Source organism: Microchirus variegatus (assembly GCF_963457635.1).
Source record: "Microchirus variegatus genome assembly, chromosome: 19".
Taxonomy (NCBI): Eukaryota; Metazoa; Chordata; class Actinopteri; order Pleuronectiformes; family Soleidae; genus Microchirus; species Microchirus variegatus.
The window spans coordinates 19,962,821-19,985,971 of record NC_139820.1 but is presented as its reverse complement, the minus strand read 5'-3'; the positions used below and the strand labels follow the sequence as shown (position 1 = coordinate 19,985,971).

The 23,151-nt window shown below is 43.3% G+C and overlaps 1 protein-coding gene across 1 annotated transcript; it reads left to right on the top strand.

The window, feature by feature from the left end:
- The first annotated feature begins 850 nt into the window (after positions 1–850).
- mmp17b (matrix metallopeptidase 17b) lies at positions 851–8,943 on the top strand. The gene is made up of 12 exons (XM_083906503.1): positions 851–898; positions 2,960–3,135; positions 3,218–3,350; positions 3,434–3,569; positions 3,647–3,755; positions 3,834–4,011; positions 4,195–4,371; positions 5,049–5,145; positions 7,010–7,083; positions 7,168–7,317; positions 7,430–7,696; positions 7,802–8,943. The coding sequence occupies exons 2-12, from the start codon at positions 3,025–3,027 to the stop codon at positions 8,158–8,160; spliced, it is 1,791 nt and encodes a 596-aa protein (XP_083762629.1). The 5' UTR covers positions 851–898; positions 2,960–3,024; the 3' UTR covers positions 8,161–8,943.
- The last annotated feature ends 14,208 nt before the right edge of the window (positions 8,944–23,151 follow it).

Genomic DNA, 23,151 nt, shown 5'->3' with positions numbered 1-23,151 from the left:
CAAAGAAGATGAGATGGACGGTGATGATCCCAGAGGGAGCTGCAGCGACTCAACAAAGGAACGTCTACGACGACTCTGAGGGAAACAGTAACTGGTGAAAGAGCTTTTAGATTCACATGAGTGGACTGGGGTGAATCTAACAATCTTAATTTGAGTTTGTTTAATCCTCATGTTAAGAGGATTATGGGTAACGAAAGATGATTTTCTTGGTTCGTCCCTTAAAGGCGCCATATGTAAGAATGTGTCCAAAAACAGTTACTACATTCAAATTCAAAATACCGAGGTCGTTTAGGTTTCATTTTCTGACGTAACTGGCAACCCGTGGTTGCTCAGCAGCTGAGACTCTACTGACTGCAATGACTGGTAGACGGCGGTAGGTGGCGACACATGAGGCCAAAACATGATTTCAGAACATAAACATGATTTGCAGTCTGCAAAATGTTTTTTTTAATGCAAATATTTTGTCTGTACTGTTGTTGTTGGTGAGTTCAGTTTGTTATATGAACATTATTCCTGAGTCTCTGTGACATATTAGGAGGATTTTATCATTTATTCGCATTCATTGAATCTAAAGCCAGGTCTCGCTAATCCCCATTGGATCAAAGGCAGTATTGTGTTGTTGTTTTTCAAATCATTTCATATTAGATGGAGCTCACAGATGCAGAAAAGACAGTGTTCCAAAGTGACTCAAACATGGACGCCTACATTCATCATCCATCATGGCATTGTGGCGGTGGGTGGGGTAGAGGGTGGGAGCGGGGGGGGGGGGGGGGGGGTTAGGAGGCAGGCTTTGAGGGAAGAAGCTAAGGGAGGAGGAAAAAGGAGACATCTGTCCCTGTAGTCTCACATCAGAAGAGGAAGAGGAGAGCGAGAGCTGACGCTACAGAGGAGAAGGAAGGTGAGCTGCAGTCTAACATTGAACTTGTTCACTCAGTGTCTGACTTCTGTGTGTGTGTGTGTGTGTGTGTGTGTGTGTGTGTCGGAGTGAAAAGAGTGAGATGCTTAAGTATCAGGGCCAAAATGATTAGAATGAGTGAACAGCTGTGAGTGCAGGGGAGTCTGTAAAGCTCTTCAGTCACATGGTGAAAACAGAGGGAAATGCAAGGACTTTGAGGAAATCTGCAGGAATGAGTTTGTGCATCAGGAGATTTGAAAAACGCCAAATTGTTTTTCCACGCTATTCTCTAAAAAACAGACTTGGAAGCAGACGGGGATAGTGGACTTTTATCAAATGACTTTTTTCACATGAATATTAGCAGATGGTGACGTTTTAGCCTTTGCCATCATGGATTTATCTGTTGATTATTTCACTTCAGTTCATTTGAGCGCGTTGTTTATTTGGATTCATGTTTTCAGCATTTCTGTGTGATATCTGCAAATCCACATTCATGTTATCTTTTGGCATGTTCACATCTTGACTTAGCGTATATCGTGTGCATTAACTTGTGCCGTCCTTCTCCAATAAACCAATAAATAACTGTTTACTGTCACAGACGAGCAAAGAAACACAGATGAGTCCACAGCTGTGTTATAGAAACAGCCTAAAGTCTATTATTATAATTCCATCATTGTCCATGTTTGGTCTCCATGACGACTAGTGGTCCTGACAAGGTCAGAGATTATGACAGAAACTGTCCCAAAGTGGTAAGAAAACACACACAGACCATTACCATCACATAACAGCCAAACCCTGAGCCAAAGTCTTAACATTAACAAGGATTTTCAATCCTCACACACTTTGGACGACATTGCATTGACTTCCATTCATTTCCTGGAGACTTACTCTAACCTTAACCATCAGTACTACTGGCCTAACCCTAACCCCTGACTCTAACCTGAATGGAAGAAGTCAGACTTCAGTTGAGGACGCTGCTCTGGGATCAGATCTCAGCCGTCATGTGCTCTGCAGCTGGGCTCAGAGCCAGTTTACATGACTCTGAACAGTCAGTTTATCACAATAAGACTGCAACAACACACTCTTCTCTTTCTCTGCTGCTTCACATTAATTACTTAAGATCACTGTCCTCGTGGCTCGGCTCATCCTCCCTCTCTTGTGTCCTTTATTGTCCCCCCCCCCCCCCCCCATGCTTTAACTGAAATGGTACACCCACTAACTTAATTAAATAAAGCATCTTCTTACTGACACACATGCCTGTGTGCCCTCCCCTCTGTCGCTCATGGTAATGTGCTTCCATCTTCTGATTGCATCGTCTCCCCACTGGGAATTCACTGTAGTTGTTTCCCGTCAGCTTTGGCTGCGCTGACACACCAACGCTGCTGTGACAGAGGATCAGTCGAGGTGTCAGTGAGGGGGCGTGACGTCGTCTGAGCGGGAAAAACTCACCTCATAAATATGCATTAGTATATTATTATTGTGTCCGTCCTCGGAGAACAAAAACACACTTTCACACATACTGTAGTATGCATGTCCTTGCTGCTGCATCTTTACCACAGGGGCCAAAAGCTCTGGAAAAGCTATTGACTTTCACTGTTGAATGTTGTGTGACGCTCATGTTTTCATGGACCACAGCAGCTAAAATCAGGAAGATGCACAGGAGCTACACAGTGCAATAGTAAAGCTAAGTTGGCTGGTTCGACTGTATTTGACTGTTAAATGTATGTGTGCCATGCTAATGAAGGGTGGAAAGCAAATCAAGCACATTCTAACAAGGTCCCTGATTATGTGCTGTTTCATTTACCACGCAGCTCCAAGTTTCCTGGATGGTAACAGATATACAGCAGATAACAGAAATGATATGACAGAATGACGTATCATTTTCTATATCATTTTTCTTTCTATAAGAAAAATGTCCCTAAACACTGTGGTATTCACTAGATTAGCTGTTAGCTGAGTTGGAGGGAGGTGTAATTACTCACAAGTCCACAGGGGGGGTAATATAAATTTCACAGTGGAGCTTTAATGTCACATTTTTATTTGAAATATTTTCGTGCACCACAGCGATGAAGAGTGACGTCAGAATTTGACTCCAGTCAACATTTAAAACTGAAAACCATGTAGTGAAGATGAAGACGTGGATTATTTTCTTCTGGATGTGGACACGCTCCACTGCTGCGACCACAACATCTCCTCCTGCACTCGTGACGCCCACTGAAGACGAGAACGCCCACCTGCTGGTAAAATAAATGCATTACACGCAATAACAATGCAAGTGAGAGAGAGAGAGGGGATATTTTCATCATGATGATCTTCTCATAGGACTGGTTGATGAAGTATGGCTACCTGCCTCCCTCAGACTCATCCTCTGGACAGCTTCAAGCCTGGTCAGCAGTCACTGATGCTGTCAAGGCCATGCAGAGGTTTGCAGGCCTCAAAGACACCGGGGTTATAGGTAAGGATTACTGCTGCTACTACATGTTAAGACTGGAGGTCAGTACGTTACACACTGAGTCTTCTGTGCTGGGGTTCGTTCAGATGAGGAGACAATGGTGTTGATGAGAAGTCCACGCTGCTCCTTACCTGACCAGGAGGAAACATCCAAAGAGAGGAGACACCTGAGGAGGAGGAGGAGGAGCACCTCCACGTGGACACACAGGAACATTAACTGGAGGTGGGGGAAAAAACTCCAAATCCGATTATTTAGATGAAGAAAAAAGACTCACTTTGATAAAACTCTTCCATTTTCAGGTTACACTCGTACCCGTCCTCCTCTCGTCTGTCCAGGGAGACAGTCCGCTCACTGGTCTTCTACGCTTTAAGAGTGTGGTCAGAACCAACGCCTCTGGACTTCCATGAGGTTAGTGTATGTTGACTGATGCTGCGTTGGTCCAAGCTGCTGATGCTCACGACCTAACAATTACATTCAATCATTTAGGTAAGCAGTCCAGGGACAGCCGACCTGTTGGTGGACTTCCTGCATGGTAACCACGGTGACGGCTACCCCTTTGACGGGGCAGGTGGTGCAGTCGGCCACGCTTTTTTCCCAACAGACCCAAGTCGTGCGGGTGGAGTTCACTTGGACGCAGAGGAGGAGTGGGCCTTCAGACAACCAGGTGGAATAGCTTAATGCCTAACCCCAACCCGAACCCAAACCCCAACCCCAACCCCAACCCCAACCCCAACCCCAACCAACCACAATTAACAAGCTCCTCAGAAATGAGGTTCTGCCACATAAGGACCACCGTCCACTTTTTCATCCAGATGACGTTCTCTCTGGTTCTCTCCCTGGTCCCTAGCCTCTGAGGGCACTGACCTGTTCACAGTACTGGTCCATGAGTTTGGCCATGCACTGGGTCTGGCTCACTCCTCGTCCCGCCACTCAGTGATGAGGCCGTACTACCAGGGTCCTGCTGGAGACCCCCTCCACTACCGCCTGGGAGCCCATGATCTGGAGCACATCACCCAGCTCTATGGTAAGACCTCCACCACAGGTTAAAAGTGCACACTTTAGCTTGTGACATGGTGATTAATTCATGCCTTGTTGTCATGTGCAAATCCATATCACACAAGAAGCAAAGCCGTGGCATTACAGCAACATGACAAAAAGAAAGACTCCATTATTATGGAGGACAGCTGTGAACCAGTGGCCTGGTCTGTTCACTGGTCTGTTACTGAGGAGGCACAGACAGACAGTACCTCATGTTGTCAGTGGTATCCTCCATATTTAGCTCAGCTGCTCATGTGAAAGCCTTGTATTGTAAAGGATTAAAAGCAGGAATTTCCCATTGATGAACTATGGGACCACATCCCTGTACAAAATAAATTTAGGTTTAGGTGAGGTTTTGCCACAGTTGCTCTTACTTTGGAAGGTTGACTGAACATTTTGAAAAAACAGGATTGCTGTGTCTCCCAAATTGGTAGAAATCCACGCTCGTGGGCACTTAAAATATGACGATTATAAAGCAGATCAAAAGATCCTTAAGAGTGTAGTCCATCTTAAAGAAAGTCCTTTATTTAGCACTGCACAACTGTTTCACATGTGCAGAACACCTGTCAGTATCTGACTTGCCTTCATGCCTCCTGCAGAACCTTCTATGGTCCATTATGCTTTATGACCATTGGGTTCAAATTCATTGTGTTTTTCTGTCAGGTGAAAGGAACCAGATCCAACCGGACAACGCTCCCAGCGTCGCACCAGAGACTCAGCTCCACAACAGCTCGCCTCACCAACCTCGCCAAAAATATGGGTATGATTTACAAGAGAAGTTTTTTTCAAATTGTGTGGTTTTAGCAGGAAAAATGAGGGCACGGCGATCAGTGATGGCTCTCTGAATGACAGTGAACCTGTAACTGGAGCCAATGATGCAGACGCCACAAACAAGGGAAGACTTCAATGGGCTTTTAATAACAACAACAAAGCAAAAAGGAGTGACCACATGAATATGTGGGTCACAGGGTCCAGGTGGGTGGATGTTCAAATTCAGATGGGATGAAGAAAACCAGCTGGACGTGACAAACAGATGGAGGAGGACAAAAGCTTATCAGACAAATCGTCAAAAGAATCTGACAAAAGCAATCTTAAGGTGAAGCAAACAATCTGTCAAAGGCCGTTTCTCAATATCCAACTCTGTGAAAACGTCATCAGCCTCAGTCCAGTTCTGTTCCAATTGAAGTATGTGAGCAGCGAGTACGGTTGTCATACGTAATTTATCAACACTGTAGGTTGCGGTAATGAGGCTTAAGCGCCATTCAAACAGTAAATCAAGGAAGTACATTGCTGTTCCAATTGAAGAGATCATACTCGTGTACTCGTGCACTTGGAGAGTATGCACTCCAAGTACGTACTTCTCAAGTATGTACTTGGGTACTTGGGTATTGAGAAAGGGCCAAAGACTGGAGCTTATGCTGCGTTCCAGAGCCCATCCAAACCAGTTGGACATGGTACTTATCCGACCTCCAACTAGAAAAAGTGCACTGGAATGACTGTCGAAGTGGGACCTCCTACTCTCGGTCGGGGCTGATCGACCTACCCCGACTTCACCAAAATGACGTCGGAGAATAATGGCGTCGCCCATGGAGTCACATGAACAGACTATAAACTTAACTTTTCTGAATGTAGACTTGTTTTAGACACAACTTGTTTTTCATGGTATGGCGTGAAATTACGTCGTTGTTGTTATCTGTTAGCATGAAGATATGTAGGGCTACGGTAAACGTATACTCATGTCGTTACATATCGATATGTATCACTTTTACATATACGGCTCACTTGTGTGAGCGAAAGGGCCGCGATCTTCCATGTTTTCTAACATTCGACTTCAGTTGCCTGGAACGTTTTGTAAGTAAGCGCTAGTACAATTCAGGTAGAATAAGTCCCACATCCCATGTGTTTGGTTGGGCTCTAGAACGCAGCATAAAGACCAGGTATTTATGGCAGATGGTGGAGAGTTCAACAATCGGCAGAATGAGCAGCAGGTGTGAAGGGAGGTTGCAGCAGGTGAATAGTTCAGCCACATGCAGCCAACGGCAGGAACTGACAGACAGGGGGCGACAAAGACCACGCAAACAAATAACAAGAAGGCTGAAAAGCAGTGATCCTTACAGAACCAGTGTGCACACAGAAACAGGTGGTACTAATTGGAACTCAGCCATCATTGGTTGGTTTGATTGACAGCAGCGAGCAGAAAACGAGGCAACGTAAATCTGTGTCCTGTAGCTGGAGATGGAGGAACACAGCACGATTTAACTGATTTGATTGTGAGTAAATTGATGGTGCAAATGTAAATAACTGCTAAAAATGTAATTTAAAGGTCTTCTTTTAAGGTAGGTTTCTCAAATGACAAAATGTCTTGCTGGTTGATGATTGCTCTGGTTGTTTGTCTGGACTCGTGAACTGTCCAGGGTGTAACTCCACTTTGGATGGATGGATGGATGGGTTGTTTGTCTCTCATCATCTTATGTCATACCTAAACAGAGAATACACTCAGGGCCAGAGTTAGTGAGTGTGAAGCCGTTCTGCCTCATAATCAATCTTAAGAGATTGAGATGACTAATGTTTCTAATGTCGGTCCATGTAATCGTATTTTCATCCACTTCTCTTTCTCCCCTCAGCTCCGTCACTGATCGCTGTAACACCAGTTTTGACGCTGTGGCGAGGATCCGAGGAGAGACCTTCTTCTTCAAAGGTCTCATGGCATAAAACCAACTTATAGGACTATAAGCTAAAATGGCGAGATCTGTTGTGATATCTTCTGTTCTCTCCACTGCAGGACAGACAATGTGGCGGGTCAGTGGAGCAGGTTTGGTGTCGGGTCGCGGGGTTCTGGTCAGGAGGCTGTGGAGGGGTCTACCTCCTGACCTGCCCGGTGTGAGTGCTGTGCTGGAGAGACGATCGGATCATGCCATCATCTTCATCAGTGGTACGTTCCAGTGACACACAGAGGCCCATACAGGACATTTACTCATGGAGACGATGACTCATTCAGAAGAAGTCAAGATAAATGTCACCAATTATCACGTGTCTTGCTGTAGGTTCCCAATTCTGGCTCTTTAGTGACCTCACCCTGCAGGAGGGCTACCCCCAGCCCCTCTCCGCCCTCAGGGTGGGGGAACGCTCGATCAGAGCAGATGATGACGAGAAGCAGGAGGTGGCCAGCAAGAGGTGGGGCCTGGTCTGGGACCCAGAGGATGGACCCATGTGGGGGGACAAAGGAGAAGCTGGCAGTGAAGAAAAGCAGGAGGACACCTGGACTCAGCTGCTGAAAGAGGGAGTCAGTGGCATCACCACAGGCAACAATGGTGTGTTCATGCATTATAACAGATCACACAGGAACATTTCTTTAGTTTTAAGAAGACGATAACATTCAAACGCATGATGGCTGTTGTTCCCTCTCTCCTCTCCAGGTTCAGTCTATCTCTTCAAAGGAGAGTTCTACTGGAAGTTCTCATTCCCCGGCTCTTCACCCCAGGATGGATACCCACGTTCCTCTGCTGCAGACTGGCTGGACTGCCCCGACTCCAGCTCCTTCTCACCCATGGTGGATGAACTCTCCTTGTCGATGCTGCCCCCTGCAGGAAGACAGGAGCTCAGGGAGAGGTGGAGGGAGGCGAGGGAGGAGGAGGGAAATACACTTGAGGACGAACAGGAGAGCGGCTCACATATCTGGACTCAGTGTGCTTGCCAAAATGGAGCAACTGGTGAGAGGACAACATCTGTTATTGCTGCCTTGCTGCTGGGCACATGGATATGCTTGAATCTGTAGAGCCAAATAAGACGATACAAGTCAGCTGTCATCCATGTACTGTACAGTACATTCTCCATATGCGTTACTGAAGGCCCTTGTTTATTTCCACACACACAGACTCAACTACAGAAGTAGTCGCCAAGGATAATCATCCGAGCCTCGACCTGGCGATTCTCTAGACTTGTACCGCCACCCGATGGTGAAGTCAGATACTACACAAGTAAACCAGGGTCCGCGATATGCAACGCGCATTTCGGTACACACGGCATGTGTGCGGAAGTAAACCGGGGCCTTTACGCTAATCCTTAAAAGTAACACAATGTAGGCTTTGCTCTCGGGGGCTCCCCCCACAGGTGGTAAAGGGTAGTGTTTGTTGGGGTATCATGTGCATTTGTTGAAAAGCAAAAAAGACAAAATCAATAAACCCATGTCTTCAGAGCAGCTGCAGTAGCCTATGTTATAGCATATAGGGCTGTAACGTGTGCCATAAAATAGAATTTTGTAAGACCAAAAGTTACATAGTGCCAATGCAGTCAATGCAGACCTGCTCAGGCTTCGACAGAGGTGATACTCACCCATCAAAACAACCATGGAGATATTATTTGAAGGTTAAAATCCTTCACTGTTATATATTGTACCTAAAAACCTAAGTCCTGCTCTGAACTAAAGAACGCAGATGGAGAAAAGGTCACATATGAACAAAACAATATCAAAAGTCTGCATTTGTAGCCAACTGTATACCACATAACTTAAGTTGTTGTACATATGTGATGTCTTTCATTGTCTCACCCTAAAATGTCAGTGTGTAATAAAGAAATAGAATAATGTCGAGCGGCTGAAAATCAATAAAAACAAGCAAATCGAGAGAAGGTGGAACCTTCAGTGTTATTATGATATTCTGTGATATACTGTACTCTCAACAGTGAGAAAAAGTCTAGATCAGTGGTTCTCAAATTTTTAATACGAAGTACCACTAGAGAAAACATTGAGCTCTCACAGCTCTCAAGTACAGTGGTGTAAATGGACCGAGCAAAGTCAGCTATAGACCTTTCACAGGGGGCGGATTTATCAGCTCTATCATCATCCTCCTCTTCCTCACATATACCTCACACACTGGTGCCATTAGTGCCAAGGCAGAGAATGGAGGGCCAGGACCTGTCAGGGCCTCAGGAATGGGGGCAACCCACCACCAATGAGAGCAGAGCCCCCCGGACCACCCATCAAGGAGACAGGCCAGACCCTGGCCCCTAGCCATGTGTATACATATGTGTGTGTATACATATATATTTACACTACCAGTCAAAAGTTTGGACACACAGCAGAGTGAAGGCAAAAGGGTCAACAAGTGCTCAGGATCTCTGGGAACTCCTTCAAGAACGTTGGAAAACCTCTCAGGTGACGACCTGATGAAGCTCATGGAGAGAATGCCAAGAGTGTGCAAAGCAGTCATCAAAGCAAAGGGTGGCTACTTTGAGGAAGAGACCCCTTATGGAGACCCCTCTCGCTAAGAGAGACTGTCGGAGAGCGTCCTCCGTCACTCCGTCAAGGGACAACGGAGACGGCAAGGGCTGATTGGTCCTCAGCCAGTCTCTGGGCGGCATCAACGGGCGTGTGGTAGATGCCCTGATGATTAATATGAGGTAGCACACGGCGTAGATAGAAGTTCATCAAATTTGCCAGCTGACATTCGGAAGTACCTGAAGTGGGTTTCTTAGTCCATGTCCCTCATCGGTCCAATAAGACTCACATAGAGTGGTCCTGTTGCACATATGTTAGTTATGGAGGTCTACTTACATACATTAACTTGTTTTTATGGTCAAAAACCTCCTAGTTGCTGTAAACGAGCCGATAGAAATCCTCTTTTCTGACGCTGTTCGCCAGCCGCAATATTTCAGACTCAACTCTCGCACCCAGAAGACAGACTGTCTTGTGATTGGCCAATACCCGGAAATTACATATCAGCACACCCGCTCTCAGAAGCACAGCTCCCCCCTCTGGAACGGTGGATGCACTGCTCCTCATTATCAAAACATTGTTTTAACAATAGCTTCTTCACGACTCCCCGCCACAGTCCCTTTGACGACCTTTGACCCGGAGTCAGACCCAGAGTCAGAAGACACTGTCGCTCGTGAAACACCTCCACAACGGACATTATTCTTCTTCTGCGGTTCAATGTATGCAACCAGAAGTGCCCGGAGCAGGAGGACCTGCTGTTCAGGAGAACCGCTGTTTACGTAACCGGACCGGGTTTTTTCAGAGCTCTTGCTGAGCCCGAGATTACAATAAAACACAGCGTTCTCAGCAGTGGCTGAACTGTTTGTTTAGAACCTTCAGGGCTTCATAAACAAGGTAATGACACAGATACACACTAAAAAACAGGGTATAGGAACTTCTGGTCTGTGTGACCTTTAAATTGGCCATCAGTCTGGGTACATGTAGTGCACGTATGGTACGTACCACCTCCAGTCACGTCTCCTCAGTCTTTCACGTCTCTATTTTTGTATCAATAGCATCTGTGTTTCAATGTTATTCAGCTGCAACTACAACAGTCTTTCTCCCTCGGACGCCATTGCTCACAGTAGCCAGAAGCACAACAACCTTGCATAGCAGTTGTAGAAGTATAAATTTGCCTTAAGTCACTGTCCAGTGTTTGTGCTTCTATTAAAGTCTTAAAATACATACAAAATGTTGCTTTTTTAACTGTTAAAGGGTTCTTTTTACCCACATAAGGGATCTGATAGAGCAGACCGAGAGCATCATATACCAGCTCTCAGTCACTTCCCTAGGGCGGTAAATGATTCAATGATAAAAGGCCTTTACTGGAACTTGGAGGTGAATTACTGCAGTATCAAAACTCTTGATATCTATTTGATGTAGGCAGAGCATAGGTTGCTGTGGGACAACCACAGTAACCTATGATCTGCCTATGAGTCTGACCAGCAGTAAGATAAGCCTCAGCGTCTTCACACTCATGGGACACGGGGTATTCTACCTCACAGCGACACCACAAAAGATATTGATTTGAAATATCAACGACTCAACACACTGAATGAATGACTTTCACTCAACTTCAGCTGACGATGAGTTTTCCCTCTCATGAATAGTCAGCGTGGTAGAAAACCACATGCCCTTGTAGTGTTGTGTTTGTCACGGCAGGGAGATAAGACAAATCATATACTTCTCATTCCTTATCTCAGCCATCTGTTGCTTCATAAGACGCTTCATAAATTCCTTTACACCTTGACATTACTCAAGCTGAGAAACTAAAAAAAACTCACGTCATGGGAATCCATGACAAGACAAGACAGTATCCTGCCAGACATGTACTGCTTTAAAACATGTCATTATTATTAATAATAATTCACAATTAAATATCCAAATTAAGACTTTCTGGGCAGCTCATGGCCAAGTGGGAAGGGGTCTTGGTTTGCGACTGGGAGGTTGCTGGCTTGAGTCCCTGCCAGTTCAAGGGCTATGGTACCCCTGCCTGCCACTTAACATCAACTTTTAATGGAGTTATTTCCGTATGTTTTTAGTAATGTGATAATAGAGGATCATACATTGTGAACTATATATTGTTCCAGGTCAAATGAGTGAATATTGCGATGTAATTTTAAGCTCATATTAGCCACCCTTACTGAATGTTTTTGCCGCTCCACTGATCACGTTAAATGTCCAGTGGCCCCATGGTCATTTGACTTTGAGATCCTTGAGAAAAAACCTAATTCTGATCATAAAACTAAGTCTTAAGCCTGAACAAATCCTTTAGAGTTGTGGGGACCACACAAAATAAATAAATAAAAGCATACAAACACACATCAAGCTTTGTCACAAGGAAGACAGTAGAGATTGGAGGCATCACCAACCAACGCAATGCAAATTTTACACTCAACAAGATACAAAGACGATGCAAAGACATGAGTTGAAGCAAATCTGACATTGGTCCCACCAGGACATACAAAAAAACAAAGCTGAAATTGCTTGACATCCAGGCTGAGATTGTTCCAAAGTCCTAATCTTGTATCAGAAATGAAGGAATGTTGCTTGTGTTTTGTTTGAGACTACTTTTACAAGAGAAATACTGCTTTCAACTCAAATACTGAATTATGATGCATCTGCCTCTTTATCAAGGCCATTTTCAGTTATTTTCAGTGGCATCTCAGCAAATGTCTGAGTGTGGAACTGCGCTGACCTGCCACAAACAGACTGTTCCTGTGTGACACTGTGAAGAGCTCTGTGGGTTCATGTCAAGGACCCTCACGAAACCATCTGTGACACAGAGAACAATGGAGGCTGCTAAAACCTTGCAGCGTGTGGAGAAGCATCTTGTACAAGTACGGAAAAAATAAACGTCCCCAATAGATTTCATTCCTGTTGTTTCCAAACACACTTTGATTGAACTTAAATCTACTGATGCTGACCCAACTGAAACTGTGTGCACGGTTTTCAAGAGTACTTCAGGAGTAGTCGGCATATGTTGTGAAAGAGTCCGAGAGTGGAGCTCCTCCACTTTGCCAACCCACATTTTCCAAGTGGTCGGTGGAGGCAGAGGACAGATCCGTCTGAAGGGTTTACTGCGTTTATAGCTCCAACCAGAGGAAGAGGACTCCTACTCCATCTAAACATTCATATGGACTGAAGGCAAAGTGTGGATGGGAGCTTCTCTACTGCAACAAGCCTCACTTACTTCATGATCTCATGAGCTTTCCAGTATGTTCATGAAACTACATTCCAGTCATGAAGAGGAGTGAATTCGTTTTCATCTGATAATCAATGAGGTGCAACTCTCATGAGGGATGTTCACCAGGACAACGACGGATTGGATTGTTAGAATTGTTGAATCTTCTTCTTCATCAAACCTGAAAAAGTGAAGTGAAAGAAAAGTTGGACCCACAATCAAGGAAGTATTCTGTTTTACTGTATTTCTTATGGATAGCCTTGTTCTACTTTGATAGACTGCAGACACCACAGAGACTTGTGAAAAGGAACTGATTTCAGGCTGAAGACGGGACTTTATTATGGGTCTTTGCACAAGTAAGTCCACTGTCACCCTGGATCCCTCTGCTCATACCCTACATGTGGGCCGAGCCAGCCGGGCACCAGGTGAGGGCGTCAGCCCCGAAGGGACCCCCATTCTAGATGAGGGCATCCTGATGGTCCAGCCGGTTAAAAACAAAGCTGAAGGTGCTGGAGGAGGAGGAGGAGGAGGACTCAAGAGTGGTGGAGTGATCAGCCAAACAGCCAAGGGCTACCTGGAGCTGGGGGGGAAGGGAAGTGGTGAGGGGGAGGCCCAGGCATCACGGGAGGCCGAGGAGGAAGAGGAGAACGAGGATGGTGATCAGGTCGAGGAGCTGATCAACCTCTGTGACACTGAGGCGAGTCTGAGGAGTGAGTTTCTGGAGTAGAGAGGGACAGAATGGGATGAGGTAGGAGAGAAAAAGTAGAGAAGGACGGGGAAATGATGGATGTGATCATGTAATCGCTAAATGACATGAAATAAATCACATTTTTCTAACTTGGAGATTTGAGTGACTGATTTATTTTCATCGCATCATTTATATCACTTTATAATGTAGTGGGCAAACAACGTCTGTGTAGTTGATCAATCCTGCAGAATGGGTTTAAAGAGCAGAAAACCCGGAGAAACCATCACTCAATAAGACAGCGGTTCCCACCTTTTTTTCCTTGAAGCCCCCTTTGCGTTTGTCCAAGACAAACTTTGTTGTGCAGATGCTGACAACAGGAGCGCGATCAGGTGTAAGTGATCGGGTGAATTCCAATTCCTTGCTTAACCTTCAATCTCAAAAATGCTCTCCCTCTAGTGCAAGTGCTGTCCTGCTTCTCAGAAAAATTAGGTTGAGGTCAAGTTTAAGGGCTGTATCGCCCTCAATATTGAGATTTTCCGAGACCACCCTTGGGAGCAAGGGCTACCCAGAAATCATTGCGTGTTTTGACAGAACAAAGATGGCGTCGAAAGCAGCGAAACGAGTATGATACAAATTAAGTATTTTCTTTGTTAATAGAGATATAAAAATGATGAAAACCATTGTATTATCTTAGTTTAGGCCCATATTATGGATTAGTGACGTTATTGTTGCGTAACATTTATTTTTATTTCACGATCTTTTGTCAATAGCCGGCCGGTGCGCACACGCGATCGTTTGCTATGATTTATTACATAATGCACCTTTAAAGAAGCCTCACACTTCATGCTCACACTAACTCATGAAATCCTTTAAATCTTTTATATATTTGTGTGGACATCCCCTTTCTATCCACTCTCTGAACCAGAGCATTTGCCCGTACAAAGTCAACATGCGAGTGTCTTCAGTTACGGTGCAGCAAGCCTCTTCAGATGTGGCCGGGTGGTTTTTACGTGGAAAACCACTGTTCTTCAAGTTTTTATCAGATATAATTACCCAGTGACTGTGATATCTCATTACTGGATTGTCTTACCTATCACCAGTGTAAGGGAAATGCTTTGTTTGCACTGTTTAATGTGAAAGTTAGAGACATCTGCTGCTTTAGTCCATAATATGCTCAATTTGACCTTTTGAGGTTTAGTTGTGTATTTTTCCCAATAGCAGATTGCACAAATCTGATTTTTTATCTATTTTTTAATCTGAATTCACAAAGGTTACAGTGGAAAACCATTTTTTTTATGATTATTTGTTAATCATAGCAACTCTGATTATGAGTTAGAAAACACACATTCACTGATAAAAAATATTGACCTAAAACTTTTAAGATATGTGGGTAGATATGTGTGTAGTAATAAGAGTCGTTGCAAAGAGTGTGTGATTTCTTCTTTATCGCAGCAGGATAAAGATTCCTTGTTAAAGTAACAACACATTTTAAATAAAGTTTATTCGAAATTCCTTTATTAGCCAACACGAAATTCCAAGCAAACGTGACTCAGAAAAACTTTTCCTGACATCAATTACAAACCATTAAAATAATACTTATTTTTTCTGTTTATATGGGTTAGAAGTTAGAATATCTATCCAGGCGTTGGTAATGTGACGTCCTGGCTGAAGACTGCATCAAAACAGGCCTATACTAAAACTATTATAGTATGTGTGCATGTATTCTTGTATTGCAATCTTTGTGAGGACCAAAAAACCGATAAGTCATGGGGGATGAGGACATTTTGGCTGGTCCTCACTTTCTGTCACCCCCAAAAAAGGGCTATTTAGAAGTGGGTTTAGGCATTGAGTTGAAGTGATGGTTAAGGGGCTCGGGAATACATAATGACTATGTGTGTGTGTGTGTGTGTGTGTGTGTGTGTGTGTGTGTGTGTGTGTGTGTGTGTGTGTGTGTGTGTCAAGGCTAAACATGGACCTCAAGAGAGAGATGTGTAACTGAGGTCAAACTGAAGTTGAGTGTGATCCAACTCATGAGTTCTGAGGAAATGGTGATTATATGCTGCTTTGCTTATCTTGGAGTGTGCCACTAACTGAACCGGAGGGTCTGTTTGGATCACCGTGGAAATGAGTGGATGGAGTATTTACATCATGTAGACTCTAGCAGACCTTTGTGGTCATGGACAAGTATGGTCTGGCCCGTAGGTAATAATGTAGTGCCTGTAACCCTAATTGACCTTATTTAGTCTAATTTAACTCCAACAGTTATTTCTCAAAAAGCGTTGGTGTTAATAGAGGGAGACAAAAACGAGCAACTCTACACCAAACAGTCCCTCTGTGTTGTGCAGTGATTCCCAACCTTTTTTCCTTGAAGCTCCCCTTGTTTGTGTCCAAGACAAACCAGCCCCCAGCTAAACACATATCCACAAAAGAATAAAGTGAATAACTGCAAGCATTTACGCAAAAATAAACAGCAGTTTTTTTGTGTGCCTATATGTTTTTGTTGCTATTCCCACAGTGTATAAGGATGCAAACCAAGGTAACTCTTGAGGTATTACCTCAGTCACAATGTGTTGGTAATAAATAGCTCAATACTTTGGACCAAAAAATGGGTTTGTGGGATTTTCTGAATGTAATATGCACCAATATAGTTTTAATAACCTCACAAATCTCTGCGTCCCCCCCATGTGGAGGGGGGCTTGGACCCCAGGTTGGGAACCATGGTGTTGGTGAACACAAGAACAACATCCAAGGATTCGATGTCATCATTGACCACAAAACAAGGAACAAAGGCCTTTCTGCAAGGAGTTTCTCCCTGTGTGTGTGTGTGGGTTTTCTCCGGCTTCCTCCCGCAGTCCAGAAACATGCAGATTTAGGGATTAAGTAAATTGATCACTCTAAATTGACCGTAGGTGTGAGAGTGAATGGTTGTTAGTCTCTATATGTGGCCCTGTGACGGTGTACCCCGCCGATTGCCCTATGTCAGTTGAGATAGGCACAGCACCCCCCAACGACCCTCCAGTGGAAGGGAGGATAAAGCGGTAGATGATGGATGGATGACATTGACCACAAAGCCATCCCTAGCAAGGCATGGATGTCCCTGGCAGCTTGTGGTGAGCTCATCAAAATCCCAAGGAGTCAAGAAGTTCAGAAAGATCACTGACATCATTATTAATGATGATCAAGCTTTCACTGTGACCTACAGAGTGCATACCTTTTAAGTTGGTTTATTCCAGACCCATGACAAACTGCTTTCTAATGGACCTGTGATGTGGAGTGGATTAACTGCTGGGATGAATTAGCCAATGCTGCTGTTGTATGTGCTGTGCTAGTTTGAAATAAATGAGTCGATTCGAAAGGCAAACATTTCCACATTGTTTGTGAGGGTGACATTTTAGATTATTGACTCCCAGGTGCTTCATCCTCCACATGACGGTGACAGGAAGCCAATTCCACCTGTCACAGGGCAAAATGCGGGGTATACCTTGGACAGTGTCCAGTTAACCTCTGCATGTTTAGCTCATGTTTGTCCAGCACTGTCTGCCCAGGAGTAGGGGGAACATGGCTGGAGGTCTGAAGGGGTACGGGACTGTGAGTAGTTTGGGAACTACTGTACTAGCAGAAAGGACAGAACCTCTGGTGTGGACAGGATGGCACGCCATTTTGGTCATTGTGGCCCAAGTGCCAACGTCTCATGTCCTGCACCCAGCAACCTCAGGCACAACTTAGGCTAATGTGGACGCGTGAAAAACAGAAGTCAGCATAACCCAGAGCTTTTGAGGAAATCTCTGACTCGCTTTCCTTTGTGCAGTGAAAGCCAGGCCTTTGCAGAGGTGAGGAAATGCCGTAACAGTCATAATCTCTGAGATGATACTGATATGTGGCGAGCAGCACAACACACATGCTGAATCACTTCATGTCAGGATCAACGTGTAGGAACATGGTGACAAATAATGAAATTGTGGACAATAACAGAGGGATTTCCGAAAAGTTTGGAAATGCCACGTCTTGGTGTATTAAAGCTGCGACGCTGACACATGTCCAATTGCAAACAACCACTCAAGAAGGTTCGAGCTCCTGCAACAAGACTTTAAACCACTGTCAGAAAACTGGTTCTTCTGTAGCAAACCAGATGCATCTACTGGCCATGACTGGGTCCTCCTCCAAATGGATGCTACCTCTGCTGCTGCTGCTGCTTCTCATTCATCATTCATCAGCAGCAGCAGCAGTCGCCGTCAACAGTCGTTGTCCACGTTCATCGTCGCCGGACGTCAACATGTTTGAGTTCGAGAAACTTTTGGATAAATTTGGAAATCTAATCACGGTAAGGCGGCATATTTCCATCAGAGGCAGCGTTACAGGCCAACACATGCAGCATCAAATATGGTGGTGACTTCTCTCAGAGATGAAAACCTGCTCCCAGTGAGGCAGATCCTCACTTCTGTGGAGCTGGTTCGCATTGAAAGACTAAAAAGAACAAGTGTGAGTTTGTTTGTGGTCACTTTGGGCTGACCTTCACCAGGACCGTTAGGACATGAAGCCTCATGTTTCCGTCTGATAATACATGTCCTCATATTGCAGTGTCTGGGTTTACCCCCGGACACAGTGTGGTCTGTCACTGCATGGCTCTGTGTAGTATCTGCTTCATCTTTGTGCGTAGCTGACGTCCCTGATGTGATGCTGTTTCTTCTTTGGTTTGACAGAATTGCCCAAATAACTGCAACTCCCTCATCACCGTAAGTCCACTTTTTTACATTTTCCCTCTGATTCTGCGTAATTCACCTTCTCTGTTCTGTCGTCCAACAACTGGGAACGACATCTTACTTGTGCAGTAGTTTCATTCAGACAGAATCCTCAGCATCAAATTTAAAGCAGAGGCTGCAGGTCACATTTAAATTGTTACCCCTCAATGTAGCGGAAGTTCTGCAACAAATGCAGTCGTTTTAAGCATAGAACTACTGTAGTTTTAAGCATAGAACTACTGTAGTTTTAAGCATAGAACTACTGTAGTTTTAAGCATAAGACTACAGTAGTTTTAAGCATAGAACTACTGTAGTTTTAAGCATAGAACTACTCAGTTTGCAACAAATATTCATTGTGTGAAACTGAAACCGCTCGCAACCAGACTCTTTAGCGTGACTTTGTACGCTCGTGCACAGATTCAACAGCCCGCCGTCTTCACCACTTCCTTTTTGCGTTGCTCTTATCACATGTGAACACATTTGGTTTGTTCGTGCAGAGCTGGACTGTGTCACAGTCAACCCATCGTTCATGTTCCCTCTCCCTGTTCTTCCCTCAGGAGAAAATCTGCCAGTGTTTCAACACCAGTGTAAGTGCAGACACATCGATTGGACGTGATAACAGCAGATGGAAACTATAGACTATGATATTAAAGTACACAACACATTGAGAATTCCTTGAGTTCTTTACAGCTCAGACATTGTTTTTCATCCTCTGAACAGAAATGTGGATTTCTTCAGTACTACACTGACGGCCTGGATTCGCGGCATCACAGTATTACCTCCCGGTTGAGAGCGTATATGAATGTCATAGACAAGCACATTTTGGTAAGTACTCATGGTTGGTTTTTGGTCTGCAATATAAAATATAACCAAGTTCTGTACATTTTCATAACCAAATCTTCTTTTTGTACATATAAAAAATGAATTACACAACATGTCAAACGATCTATGAAACAACAGGGAGAGGAAGGAAATATTGGATGCTACTATTTACACTACTAGTAGTAACGAGTAGTATCCCATCCTGTGCTGCTTGTAATTGCTTTGCTTGTGAGACCCCTAGTGGCAGAAAAAAAAAAAACTGTGTTTATAAATTCCTAAGGAAAGATTTTAAAGGGGACATATGCTAAATTAACTTCAACTTCAATCATCTTATATTTGGGACTCTGGAGGTCCTATGAGTCGGCAAAGTGTGGAAAAAAATGACTCAGTCGTGTTTTTGTGGTCCTCCACGTAGGGCAATAGTTTCCGGAAGAGCAGAAGTCCACAAAGTGTTCTATTGTTGTCTGCACAGTGCAGCACAGAGTTCTACACAAACTTCCAGCCTCAGAGGATTTACATTGTATCCTCTAAGGCTAAAAAAGGAAAAGCCATAATTTAAAAAATCATGGCTTTTCCTAAAGCTAACTGCTGTTAGCTGCTGGAGCCTCAGTGATGCTGATGTACTTTCCTGTGTCTCATTTGCATATTTAAAGAGACAGACACTCAAAAGAGAGCGTTCTGAACAGGGCTGTTTTGTTCAGGGTGATTGAACTGCTGTGGTGCTTCATCCTTATGGTATTTTGACCAAAGCATGTCACAGACATGTTCATTAGGACACCAGGGAACTAGGTTAACTTGGAGAAATTAGGTATAGTATGTCTCCTTTAAACTTGTAACATATTGTACTTGAGCTGACGTTGATGTGATGTTGTTTCTTGTTGGATTTGACAGAAATGCTCTGAGAGCTGCATATGTGAAGCCTGCCCCGTAAGTCCACATTTACATTCTTCCTCTCACCTTCTCTGTTCTTTGTTTTACTTTTGAAACCTTTTTTAAACCTGGTACTGAACTCACAGTCAGTGACTGCTGATCAGAAGTTTGAGATTCATGGCAGTGATATCTTACATGTGCAGATTCATTGAAAGACAGAATCCTCAGTCTGTCATCCAATTTCAAATTTGAATTTTTACCCCTCACTGTACGCTATGAAGAAGTAAATACTGCAACAAATGCAGTGGTTTTAAAGGTGCATTATGTAATAAATCATAAAATCCTCCTAATATGTCACAGAGACTCAGGAATAATGTTCATAACAAACTGAACTCACCAACAACAACAGTACACACAAAATATTTGCATTAAAAAAAATCTTTTGCAGACTGCAAATCATGTTTATGTTTTGAAATCATGTTTTGGCATCATGTGGCGCCACCTACCGCCGTCTACCAATCATTGCAGTCAGTAGAGTCTCAGCTGCCGAGCAACCACGGGTTGCCAGTTACGTCAGAAAACCAAACCTAAAAGACCTCAGTATTTTGAATTTGAATGTAGTAACTGTTTTTGGCCACATTTTATGTTATTGCTTTGCTTGTGAGACCCCTAGTGGCAGAAAAAAACAAAAAAAACTGTGTTTATAAATTCCTAAGGAAAGATTTTAAAGGGGACATATGCTAAATTAACTTTTCAATCATCTTATATTTGGGACTCTGGAGGTCCTATGAGTCGGCAAAGTGTGGAAAAAATGACTCAGTCGTGTTTTTGTGGTCCTCCACATAGGGCAATAGTTTCCGGAAAGAGCAGAAGTCCACAAAGTGTTCTATTGTTGTCTGCACAGTGCAGCACAGAGTTCTACACAAACTTCCAGCCTCAGAGGATTTACATTTTATCCTCTAAGGCTAAAAAAGCCATGATTTTTTAAATTATGGCTTTTCCTCAAGCTAACTGCTGTTAGCTGCTGGAGCCTCAGTGATGCTGATGTACTTTCCTGTGTCTCATTTGCATATTTAAAGAGACAGACACTCAAAAGAGAGCGTTCTGAACAGGGCTGTTTTGTTCAGGGTGATTGAACTGCTGTGGTGCTTCATCCTTATGGTATTTTGACCAAAGCATGTCACAGACATGTTCATTAGGACACCAGGGAACTAGGTTAACTTGGAGAGATTAGGTTTAGTATGTCTCCTTTAAACTTGTAACATATTGTACTTGAGCTGACGTTGATGTGATGTTGTTTCTTGTTGGATTTGACAGAAATGCGCTGAAAACTGCAGATGTGAGGCCTGTCCCGTAAGTCCACATTTAAATTCTTCCTCTCACCTTCTCTGTTCTTTGTTTTACTTTTTAAACCTTTTTTAAACCTGGTACTGAACTCACAGTCAGTGACTGCTGATCAGAAGTTTGAGATTCATGGCACTGATATCTTACTTGTGCAGATTCATTGAAAGACAGAATCCTCAGTCTGTCATCCAATTTCAAATTTGAATTTTTACCCCTCACTGTACGCAATGAAGAAGTAAATACTGCAACAAATGCAGTGGTTTTAAAGGTGCATTATGTAATAAATCATAAAATCCTCCTAATATGTCACAGAGACTCAGGAATAATGTTCATATAACAAACTGAACTCACCAACAACAACAGTACACACAAAATATTTGCCTTAAAAAAAATCTTTTGCAGACTGCAAATCATGTTTATGTTTTGAAATCATGTTTTGGCGTCACGTGGCGCCCCCTACCGCCGTCTACCAATCATTGCAGTCAGTAGAGTCTCAGCTGCCGAGCAACCACGGGTTGCCAGTTACGTCAGAAAACCAAACCTTAAAGACCTCGGTATTTTGAATTTGAATGTAGTAACTGTTTTTGGCCACATTTTATGTTATTGTTTTGATTGTGAGACCCCTAGTGGCAGAAATCGCAAAAAAGGAAAGACTTATTTTAGACTAATAACAGCATTTTTCGACACGTTAACATAAATCTTTTAAATGTACTTGAGACATTATTCTAAATGAGCTGACGATGCCATAACAGTGAACACTAAGGTGGTGAATGGTTCAATCCAGACCATACCAATAGATTTTAGAGTGTCAGATTTTTTTTTTGTCCAGTGTTACATTGATCAGTGTGATCACATGGACATACAGTAGGTAAATATAGCACTGGAGACCCAACCCCCACCCTTACACTGGGTTGGTTTGTTCCACTGTCTGATGTTCACTCTTATCACAGACTCACAGACTTATTACAGGGAAGTGTGTCAGGGCCTCGGGCTGCAACAGCAAAACTGACAAATCATCCAAGTTAAAGCCGACAAATGACAACTCAACATCCTCAGTGTGGTTGTGTATCTAACGTCTGTTGTTTTCTGCCTGTCCACAGGAGCTGTGTGCCATCATGTATGAGCCCGTCATATCACCACACGCCCTCTACGTCGGACTGAAAGAAATATGTCGGAAAATCAACAGTATTCACTCATTATGAGCAGAATCCAATCATCAGTATTTAAATTGACATTTTTTTAGTAATCAAATATAGTGACAGCAGAACTAATTCATTTATTATTGGTAATGATAATAAAGTATCACCCAGAAGTGATGGTTAACACACAGGAATCAGCCATAAATCACACATTTATCACTTACTGTAGAACAGAAAATCAACCTTTTCCCCCCTCACTGTAGGACATGACAGGACCACATTTTATAATGATGACACACACACACACACACACACACACACACACACACACACACACACACACACACACACACACACACACATACACACACACACACACGACATTTTTTAAATTTAAATCTGTTTTTTTTAAATCATGATACTGAAATATATTATTGAAATGTATTTATTTTACCTATTTATTTTATTTATTATCAAATTGTAACCACGTTCACTCTCACCTCTGTAAAACGGTAACTTCAGGCACATTGAAGGTGTTATACAAGTCTAAATTATCAATATTTAAAAAAGTTTATTATCATTTTTTTTACTGATTCTTTTAACTTATGGAAATGTATCTGAGTAAAATAATGTTATTTATAAAGACTGAGCTATAATATGTTGTTTTGTTCTGAGTGTTCTGATCATCAAATGAGCAATAAAAAAATGTTTTCTTAAAACACAATTATT